General features: G+C 41.9%; 2 protein-coding genes across 3 annotated transcripts in view; one reads left to right on the top strand and one right to left on the bottom strand.

Annotated features, from left to right (window-relative positions):
• Positions 1-561: 561 nt before the first annotated feature.
• On the bottom strand, positions 562-7323 carry si:ch211-223a10.1 (palmitoyltransferase ZDHHC13). Its single transcript, XM_050071984.1, has 11 exons — positions 7009-7323; positions 6278-6413; positions 6036-6146; positions 5605-5737; positions 4950-5128; positions 4696-4769; positions 4367-4529; positions 4195-4277; positions 3310-3500; positions 1852-2253; positions 562-1717 (listed from the first exon to the last, which is right to left on the bottom strand). The coding sequence occupies exons 1-11, from the start codon at positions 7127-7129 to the stop codon at positions 1625-1627; spliced, it is 1686 nt and encodes a 561-aa protein (XP_049927941.1). The 5' UTR covers positions 7130-7323; the 3' UTR covers positions 562-1624.
• A 2411-nt stretch (positions 7324-9734) lies between these two features.
• Positions 9735-10521, top strand: part of wdfy4 (WDFY family member 4) — a 47992-nt gene continuing 47205 nt past the window's right edge. For both annotated transcript variants that reach the window (XM_050070990.1, XM_050070989.1), the window contains exon 1: positions 9735-9935. In XM_050070990.1, the coding sequence (XP_049926947.1) occupies positions 9915-9935 (21 nt within the window). In that variant the 5' untranslated portion in view covers positions 9735-9914. The remainder of the gene's footprint in view (positions 9936-10521) is intronic.

The raw sequence follows: 10521 nt of genomic DNA, 5'->3' as shown, positions 1-10521 counted from the left end.
ACACAAAAACTTGAATGACTCTATCTAGAACCAGTGTTTGATTTGTCAATTCTGGGCCACTGTGGAAACAACATGGCCGACTCCAGAAGAGGCCCCACTCCATATGTGGATATAAATGGCTCATTCTAAGGTGACGAAAACAAATCTTAGTTTCAAGTAATCCAAACATAATTATGAATATTATGTTCCATTCCTGCCAATAGATCCTACAAGTCCTACATGCTGGACCTATAAAAGTCCAGTGTGAAGAATAGTTGTGTCTTCATTACCTTAGAATGAGCCGTTTATATCTACATACGGAGCAGGTCCTCCTCCGTTCAACCTGCCATTTTGCACATTAGCCCAGAGTAGACAAACCAAACACTGGCTCTGGAGAGGGCCTTTTGTGTTTTCACGCTACCTGTAGGCCACCGTAGTTTTGAAAAGGGAGGGGTGTGCAGAGGGGAATTCAGTTGATTGCAATATGCAACCTCACTGCTAGATGTCACTAAATGCCGTTAACTATCTCAGTTCTTTGTCTTCCACTGTACAGTTAGATAAAAAGAGAGTCTCTATTCAGTCTTCTTAAATGGCAGATTTCTGTGATGTTTTTTATTAAGCATATTTTTCCTACAGCATAGAAAACATTACGGCACACATGAGGTATCATCCTGGAAACAAAAAAAGAAAAAAAAAACGTACGTAACCACAGATAAAATACATTAGTACATCTTAAAATATATTGAAATATCGACAACTGGCAGCCATTAAATACAATAACACTGACCCAGAGACGGAGAAGTACAGTAAAAGCACTCACACCACTCCATATGCATGACAGGCAGTTCAGTAGACACTAAATAATACCACGTGATGTAGCCGCTCACATAGTCCAGACACACCAGCCTCTGAGGGGTGTGGGGAACATCATCTATAATCGAGAAATATGGTCCTGAGGGACACAAAGGAAATGAGTCTGTTTAATTGAAGGCATGAAAAGAGCATGTCTCATTAGTGAGAGCAGAGGAAGTGTCATGGCCCGAATGACTGGGAGCAGGTCGGAGAGGTAATGTCATTATGTTAGGAACAAAGTCTTGCAGTGCGCCTGCTCTTAACCATTATCATACTAATGCTAATGTTACATGGGTACACAAATCTTCACAGCTTTGAGCGATGCTTTACATCATGACACTTTTATTCAGAACAATGGTGTTAAAAAAAGCACGCTGATGTGGAATATAAAAACAGATAGGAATGTAAGCTTTCACTCAGAGGCATTCCCTGCTAAAACACAGTTTTGGAAATATCCAACACTTAACACAGAACAATGTAAACCAACAAGTTAATTATTAGAACATTGTTATCTTAAAAGTATTCAGTGAGGTCTCTAAAAACTAGTTGAACATTTAAACTCTTAGTGGTAGTTATCCTGCTAGCCACTGCTGACGAATCAACACTACAGCCTACTGTATATTAAAATAGAATATTGAGATATCACCAAATTCTACATTCAAGTACAACATGTTATATGGCATTAGAGAGTTATTGAATCTAAGGACATTATCACAAGGTTGAGTGCACACCAAAGACACTGTAAACTGGGAAGGAAGTGAGCGATGAAACAACAGCCGGACACAAGACAGTTTTAAATGTCTATGGCAGTTTTGTCCTCTCCTGTTTGTACGCTGCCAACCCGTCTGCGACCCTCCAGCAGAAACGACAGCACGATAACCCATCGCTGTATNATGGCAGTTTTGTCCTCTCTTGTTTGTACGCTGCCAACCCGTCTGCGACCCTCCAGCAGAAACGACAGCACGATAACCCATCGCTGACCCGTCTGCGACCCTCCAGCAGAAACGACAGCACGATAACCCATCGCTGTATTAGTGACCTCTGCCGCACTGAGCTCTCACACTGTCTGAAGTAGGTGGTCGTTCCCGTTGCAACGGCATCAAACTGCTCGGTCAGTAGCCACACCTCCCAAAGTAGTGTCAACGCATTCATAACCATCATGACCACGACCCAGAACTCCTCCCCCAACAACGTGAGCCACGATGACAAGCTGTGACTGCCCGCAGACATCTTGTCATACAAGGAATTTGCTGCCGTGAAAACAAAAAGAATGTGGGCAATCACCATGGAGAGAATGAAGAGGAGGAAGAGGCGGTGGTTACCCCGGCCGACACACCGGTTGAGGAAAAGGCAGTGGTGGTCATAGTCTTTAATGCACACGTCACATAACTTGCAGTGTTTTGTGTAGTCGGGCTGAAACAACTACGAGGAAAGCAAAGACAGGGTGGGGAGAAGAGCAACATTCTTGTTATATGATGTAGCCCATCAACGAGAAAATGTGCATCTTTAAAGGTTCAGTAGGTAACTTTACTGGGCTGACTGCCGGCAACGTTTACGATGGAACGGTAACTTGTAATGTAACTCAATGCATGAGTTGATGACCTGAATCCATCAACACACCTTAAAAACCAATGTGACAACTTTGACCATCATTTAAATTTTTATTGTCTCTCTTGGATGACATACCCTTTTACTAATGAGTGGATTTTCAAGTGTTTATGTATTTTAATTTTGACTGGATTATGTGAACTGCATTTATTCTAATCCTCACTTGGAGAAAAAAACAGCATCACAGAGCATCGCTCCTGTGGATTCCTGCAACACTAAACCCCTGAGCTTGTCTGAGAAGGATTAATGCACAAATCCACTATTTTAAAATATCCCATGAAGAGAGACTCTCACTGCAACCTGTTTAATATTGTTCTGGAAATGTTGGTGTGCAATCTTGTTCTGTGGACGATAAACAAGGTGCAGACTTCGCTGGCTCTGATTGGTTGTTTTCATTCAGGCTCAGTGAATTCTTGCACATTGAGCATTAAGAGGAACTTATTTTTTTCACAGAGGATCAGTCTCATGTACTACTGTCAGAATATAGTAATGCTCCAGCAAATGTAAAAGTTTTTTAGAAAAATTACCTACTGTGGCTTTAACTTTACCAGCAGCTTTTTTAGAAGCATACCGTGGGTTTTGTGTTTTATTTTCTACCTTCCAGAGATCTACTGCATTTGTTTACTGCTTTTAATTTCACTATTAGATGAAAATCAACTGGCAGAGAATTAATTACTAATCACATGAAATTATCACATTCATTGTGACATGTGAGATTTTGAAGGGGAGGTCCATGTAAAGGGACGCACCGAGAGGAGAATTGCTGTATGTACATTTATAGATCCAGTTTTAGAAACTTATAACTAGATAGATAACAAGATACATTAGGTAGACATGAGGGTATACCAAACACTAGTATAAATGTCTTACCTCACAGTATGGACAGAACCTGTGAGGGCTCTGGTTGTTCTCCACCAGGTCAGTGATACAGGAGAACCGAGGGTCTGCATCTGCTCTGTGCAGTGTCCCAGGGTCCTGAGTTAGAACCTTACAGAACAAACCGAGCACTAGGGAGAAATGGACCATGGACACCTGGACCAGAGCACTGGTTGGCCACACACATTCAAAAGGTTAAGGATGAACCCTTGTCATTTAATATACTGAATCTTAGAGTACACTTGCCTTTACTGTGTATGTCTGAGTGAGCAGGACAAATAGGAGAGCACTGGCCAGTTGAAAATGTTCATAAGAAAGCTTGAGGCGAGTCCAAAATACTAATGTATTCTTAAGGGCGCATTAATGTGCTTACCAAATGTCACTGCACTATGCCCTTTAAAGTCTGATATTCATGGAGTACAAGTGGAAATTGGTTACATTGGAGGAAAGGTCAAAGGGAAACAACCTCTAAGGACTAATCAGAGGTCATTTCCTGAAAACCCAACATTACTTTTAAAACACCTTATCTTATTAATGGATAGTGAAAAGGCAACCAGATGGCGCTGGTGGAGGGAGACAAAGCAAGAATAGAAAGAAACGGAAATTATTTAATAGGTGATTAATTATTCACACAATATTATCACATGTGTATATTTAATTCTATCGATATTTCATTTTTAAATATCACGTTCACGTTAATATTGATATATCACTACACCTCAAAATATGGCCTTTGGTTGAGATATTATTCTCCGAACCAGAGTGACCAACCAACATTGAGGTTCTTATGCCATACTGCTAACAGGGCAAAAAAAGCCAGATGATACAAAAGCATGCATGGGCATTAGACTTAACGTGTGCTACATTCGTGAAGGATATTAGGCATTATTTTCCCATAGAAGCAGAGCAGAGAGTGGAACAAACCTGCTATGAGGGTTCCCAAGTAGACCGGGTTAGGTAACCTGAGAGGAAGACAGATGAGATTTAACAAACATTGAAATATGCTGACTTACTAATAAATATATCACATGTACAACATTTTTTATACAACCTTTGATATGTGGTCATGCGGTGGTACTGCGTAAAGATGCTTCTGGCCAGCCAGGGGAAGAGCAAACCACAGGTTAGCCCCCCATAGCCTCCCAACATGGCTGCTATGAGCAGGATGGCAGCCCCGCTCAGGGTCGGAAAAAACAGTGTCCAGTAATACAAAACTAGAGAAAAAGACAAACACACAAAGATGTGTGAGAATCTCAACACATAAATGCACACTCAGCATTTGTTACAGCTCCGTTATGATCATCGCCATTGTCGTCATCATAATCATTACCCTTGTTTTCATCCCTATATGAATGATCATAACTCCAGAGTAATATTCACCATGAGACTCTCTGGGCTTGTGGTGTATAGGCTCATTAATGTACCGACTCAGTAGCTTGGTGAGTTGCTGATGTCTGGAGAAAAACACACAGTATAGCAATGTTTTAATCAGCATCAGGATCCCAAGAGACAAAAGTAATCATGAAATGCGAACATACTGGATATCTATAGGTACTGAGGGGTGTGACTGTCTCCATGCAGTGCTCTGCTAGTCAGGGTTTTTTTCCAGAGATTTCTAGAGACAGCAGAATCACCTAAATGTTTTCCCCTGTTTGCTGAGGTCCAGCGGTGTGAGGCCGCTGTGGTTCTTCAGATAGAGCATCCCGCACCCTGTTCTCTGCAGCAGTGTCCAGCACACCTCCACTCCGCCCCTCTCTGCTGCAACGTGAAGCGCTGTCGCTCCCTGCTGGTCGGCTGCATCCACAGCACATCTCTGAAACAAAAAAAAAAAAACAACATCTTGAAGCAGCTGTACACCACAAGCCGGTCACATCTGCACTGGGCGTGATAAGATTTAACTGATCTTTTGCCCAAGTACGGATGCAAATCTTGTAACTGTAAATGTTGTGCTGGGTGTGCACTGAGCTTATTTGCTGAAAATGGCTTCCTACAGTTTTTGAGTGGTTAATAATAGTGACCATATTGTAAATGTGTGGGATTATGACCCAAAACAGTGGGCTAAAAGAGCTACATGCAGCTAAAAGTTAAGTTGCAGTACACTGTTGCTTGTTAATTCTCAGTGGGTGCAGCAGCAATAGCTACACTTTCAAATCCTCTTCATTAGACTCAGTATTAACATCAAAAACATTTTAATGTAGATTTAAAATTTAAAGATAAAGTTTAATCCTACTGTGGGCCAACTGGAGCGAGTCAGTAAGTAAGTGAGTGAGAATAAAGATTGTATCATACCTGGTCTCTGAGCAAATACCGGACCACCTCTGTGTTGCCCGTGGATGCAGCCAGGTGAAGCGGTGTCACCTGGTACATATCTGTATCTGTGAACCGGAACATTCCTGTCTCCCACAAATAGTGCACTGCAACACTGGCAAAGATAACTAACAGTTAGTGCATGCGTTGTATATTAGGTGTGACTGTGCAGCCAAACAAATACAAGACAAAAACAACTTTCATCCCTCTGTCAGTGAGTCTCCTGAACCCAGGACATAAGGAGGATGTGCATTAGACATGTATGAATGCAATGTATGTTTGCACTTTATGCCGCATTTTATGTCTGTTCCTGCACTATGCACTATTTTTATGTGGCAACCTTTAACTCCAAGACAAATTGCCCTGGGGACAAATAATCTTGAACTACATTTGTGATGTGTTCCTCCACTCACATGCTGCCCCCACTGACTGCATGATGCAGCGATGTTTTCTGCTGCAGGTCTATGAGGCGCAAATCAGCTCCATACTGCATCATCTGGTGTATGATATAGATGTTCCCCTGCCTGATGGGAAAAGCACAAACTGTTATTACACAAGATGAAGTGCAGAGCAAAATGAATCATCCTCACATCTTGGCATTGTCACCTCAAGAATCCAGGCATGTTGGAGACCTAAATATACACCAACTGCTCACCTGCAGGCAAAATGAAAGGCTGTCTGTCCCGCATCACACGTCAGGTTAGGGTCAGCTCCATTAGTGAGGAAAAGGTCAACCAGGCCGCGGTTCCCATGGAGGGCAGCGTAGTGGAGCGGGCTGAAGCCACCCCAGCCTGTGTGAAGACAAACACACGCACATCACAGTCAGATCTGCAGTTTCTGTGACTAACAATATAAGCCTGACGTAAATGCACGGTCTGTCAGCCTGTTGATCGCTGAAACTCTCTGGAGCTGGGGTTAGGGTTCCCTTTGGCACAATGTGACTTTGTGCTGTGTTGTCACAGGATCTGTCTATCTCGATCTGTGACAGAGGAGCTGCAGCAGGGTTCGGTTTCCCTTTGGCATTGTAACAAAATCACAGGAGACACTGGAGCACCATAAAGTGTAAAGTGGTCCTTTGAGGATAACATAATGTCAAACTGGAAAACTATGTGCACATTATAACTTAGACAGATTTCATAAGGCAAAGTGTGAATTACACATATATGACATGCTGTATGTAACAGGTTTGTTCACTTGGAGAACAATATCCATCAGCAGTTTTCTGGCTTTAACTGAGAAAAACAGGAAATAGCATCACTGACAGTTAGAGGCTCAAAACTGTGCATGCAGTCAGGAAGTGGTGACCTGTGGTTTCACAAATATGCTGCAAATAAAAGAGCAACACTGACCATATCAATGTTCTTATTGCATCTTATTCCACCATACCTTTTTGCTTGAGAACTGATCGGTCATTTTGCACGAACTGTATACACTGTTCAATATTTCCTCTCTGTATACAGTCAAATATGTCTCCACCGCTGACGGCGCACACAGGCATCGGATGCATGATGATGGGTGCACAGCTGCGGCCTGCCTGCTGTCACTCCCACCGACACAAACTGCAGCGGAAACAAAAATCACCTCCCCGGACGAAGCGCTACAACATCATAATGTAAGGTGAGACGGGGGATCATCTTTCGCTGCAGAGTAACGGGCAGCTTTCATTGTGCTAAACTGATTGAGGAGGCAGACCACGCCCTGGGCACCTGATTGGCTGCGGCGGGTCACATGACCGCTGATGCGACGCGCGTCAACAAAACACGTGGTGCCTATAAATAAGGTAACACCTTAGAAATGAATTAGCAGTGTATCATCATACAGTCAGAAAAATAAGGGGTAGGGATTTAAAAAACATTTATTCATAAAGACCTCTGAAATAGGAGCTGTTGTGGCTCGCGCGGAATAAACGTCACTGTATCCAATGCACGTGCTGTCAGCTTATAAAGTTAGTTGACACTGCGGAAACAATGAGAGCACCATAGTGACGTTATCAGCTCCAGGCAACACCGAGCAGGCCTGCACATGCAGAGGGAATAAAGTGGCTTGACAATTGGGTTAACGTGCCATGGAGCGCGTGAGTTGTTTGACTTCAGGTGATGGTGTTTCCTGGTGGAGGTAAAGGTGAAACAGAAGGTGTAACGTTACAGAAACTTGTGTTTACTTCTTGTTATTTAATTCTACAGTCTCTTTTCTTTGTGGACATTTTGATATTTCACACTAGGTGAAGATGAATGATAGCTGTGTTCAATTTCAGTGCCCAAATAAGCCACTGAGATAACATGCACTATACAAACACAGGAAATCCAGTTAGGGACTGTGCTTAACTTATCAGGGGAGGGGGGTGGCTCAGGTTTGACCTTGATCCTCTCCTAAGCTACACATAGTTTTCTTTAAACTCTCCTGATTGACAGGGAAAAAATGCACGACCCTCCCTTCACCACAACTAACTATATTTTTTCATATTCACACCAAATGTAGGCAGCCTATTTGAGCTACAGCAAAGAGCAATTACGGGATTGAAAAACTGTACACAACAATGGAAGTATCAGTCACCTGGCACAGCGGAGGTGATTAGATTTTAAAACGTAGCCTACCCTTTGAAGTTTGAAAGTTAAAAGTTTAAAACAAAATCCTGTAGTTTTTGTAGACCTAGTTGTATTTTTTTGCCATTGCCATGCATGCAGGAGTGAAGAATTTAATGTTGTTGTTTTTTTTTTTTGCTAGATGTGGTTAGTGCAAACAGTTTATTTTTTATTTTTGGCAAAATTTTAAACAAGACATGTAGAATTTAGCTTTTAAAATGCAAGACTACATCATGCGCGAGGCGTTCAAGGACCATCAGAATTTGAAAACCTGACAATAATTTCTGTTTTTACGGTTTCTAGCTATGATATAAATTGTGCAACTCTGTTGATTCTTAAATAAAACATGCCTTTAAAACCCGCCAGTAGAATTCTGGTTCAGAGGCCTTTTAAAATAAATAAAAAAATACAACCATTTAAAGTTGTATGTCCCTCCCCAAAGTCAAAATAAAAAACACAAGTCCCTCCCCAGTGCTTAAACATAATTTGACATGCCTCCCCAATTTGGCACCATCCCTCCGCCCTAACAAGTAATGAACAGTCCCTTAACAACTAGCATGGCTGCATCATCTATGTCACTGGTTACACCTCTACTTTTCCTGCTGAAATGTTTTAAGGTTGTCTGTTTCTGGAACATTTTTGTCTCTCAGTATCTGGCTGTTGTCATATTTCTATATCATTAAAATCCACAAGATGGTGCTGTTTAGCTAAATTATGTTAGCACGGCTTTGATGGTTCTATGTTACCAGTACAAACCAGTGACTCTAATCAATGAAACAAGCAGTAGTTTTCCAATTTCATTGCATTTACACTTAGTGGTGTACTGGATGTCATATTGGGTATACCTACCTCTTCTTTCTGGCCATTTACAGTATACCCACCTATCAGCCGAAAGCCATTGGAAGACATAGGAGAGTACCTACTTTTCCTCTGAAACCTACCGTCTACCTCATAATACCCCACCTCATCAACTACTACTACACCACTGGTTACACTCCACAGGCATTTAAACAACACTCACCCACTCTTTATGACTGAAGGCCTAATACCTGTACCAAATGTAAAAAACAGAAAACAATTTTAAAAAAATCAACTAAATATATTTCCACTAAATTGATCCGTTTTTCATTACATATCAACCATACTGTTTCCTGATTCTGTGAAAGGTTTGTTTACCTCTTGTAACTGCCTGTCTTTCTAGTTATTTTCAGCAGACAAGCACAAACACAATTTGTTTTTAATCATTTCACCGACAAGTCAAAACCTCTCTCTCTCCACCTAAACCTGTTATTACATGCTGTGTTTGCCAGCTTCTTTGGTTAATCATGGGATCGTGTCACTGTGATTCATATCATTCCAGTCCAACATGACACGTCTATAAAAAGCAAAGGGACTCTTCTTTGAGCCGTTGTGGGAGGGCCTCATCCAACCAGCTAAACAACAGTTTTTCACTTCTGCTTCTCTAAGGAAGTAAGAAGGCACATGACCTGGGCCAGCTGATTTGAGCTGCTCTGCTTGTTCAAAGTTCAGTCTGCCTGATGCAGATTAGTGAGGTAGTTGTACAGAGAGGGTCAGCACAGTGGGTGCTAGTCATATCTTAGCAGGTCTCCACTTGTCACTCCTCATGACATGGGAACGGAGACAGACCACTTATTCAGTTGGACTAACACAGCACAGATGACAGCTTCCTCTTAGCTTGGAAAATCCCAGATGGCTCTCACACAAGTACAGGTAAGAGGACTAAACTGTGTGTTGCATGAATAATTCTTCTGTGTAAATGTGGCAGAACTTCACTTTAACACACTTGATTGTATGTCACTGTCAGCAGAGGGGTGAGGTATGTGTTGCTTGCATTTCACAAGTAAAGAATGACTTTGTGTGCCCTTGCGCCTTCTTGCTATCTCACACACTGCACACAGCACACTCACATGAGAAAACATCAAAGTATTGTATAAGAATTTCTAAGGAATGTGAGCAGCCTTTCCCATCACTTACCATCATAACTGATTCTACTGGCTCTGGCTTATCAGTTTAGCAATCCACCTCTTCCAATGCCCCTCATTGTTCACCATGAGTGTGTGACACTAAAACAGAAAGTGCCCAAAATAATACCACTGTAATGAGGAAACAATGTTCTAGTCAAAGCCTCAGTCGTACAGTAACGTGTGCTTGAAGCAGTGTGACACTTATTAGTAGCCTACTGTGTGAAGGAGGTAGAGGAATTTTATTTCACATGATGCATAACGTTTGCAATATTTGCAAGACTGAAAGGGACAGAACACACTGGGGTTTTGATTTTGTCAGGACAAAAGGTCAC

Source organism: Epinephelus moara, chromosome 19 (genome assembly GCF_006386435.1).
Source record: "Epinephelus moara isolate mb chromosome 19, YSFRI_EMoa_1.0, whole genome shotgun sequence".
Lineage (NCBI taxonomy): Eukaryota > Metazoa > Chordata > Actinopteri > Perciformes > Serranidae > Epinephelus > Epinephelus moara.
Note: the sequence above shows the minus strand (reverse complement) of the source record. Positions and strands in the feature narration are given on the sequence as shown.

Excerpts from the sequence above, each read along its gene's own strand:
- si:ch211-223a10.1 (XM_050071984.1), bottom strand. The coding sequence starts at position 7,129 with ATGCATCCGATGCCTGTGTGCGCCGTCAGCGGTGGAGACATATTTGAC. Across the intron at positions 5,738-6,035 it reads GCAGTCAGTGGGGGCAGCAT|TGTTGCAGTGCACTATTTGT; the intron begins GTGAGTGGAGGA and ends TATCTTTGCCAG. Across the intron at positions 4,278-4,366 it reads CGCATGACCACATATCAAAG|GTTACCTAACCCGGTCTACT; the intron begins GTTGTATAAAAA and ends TCTTCCTCTCAG.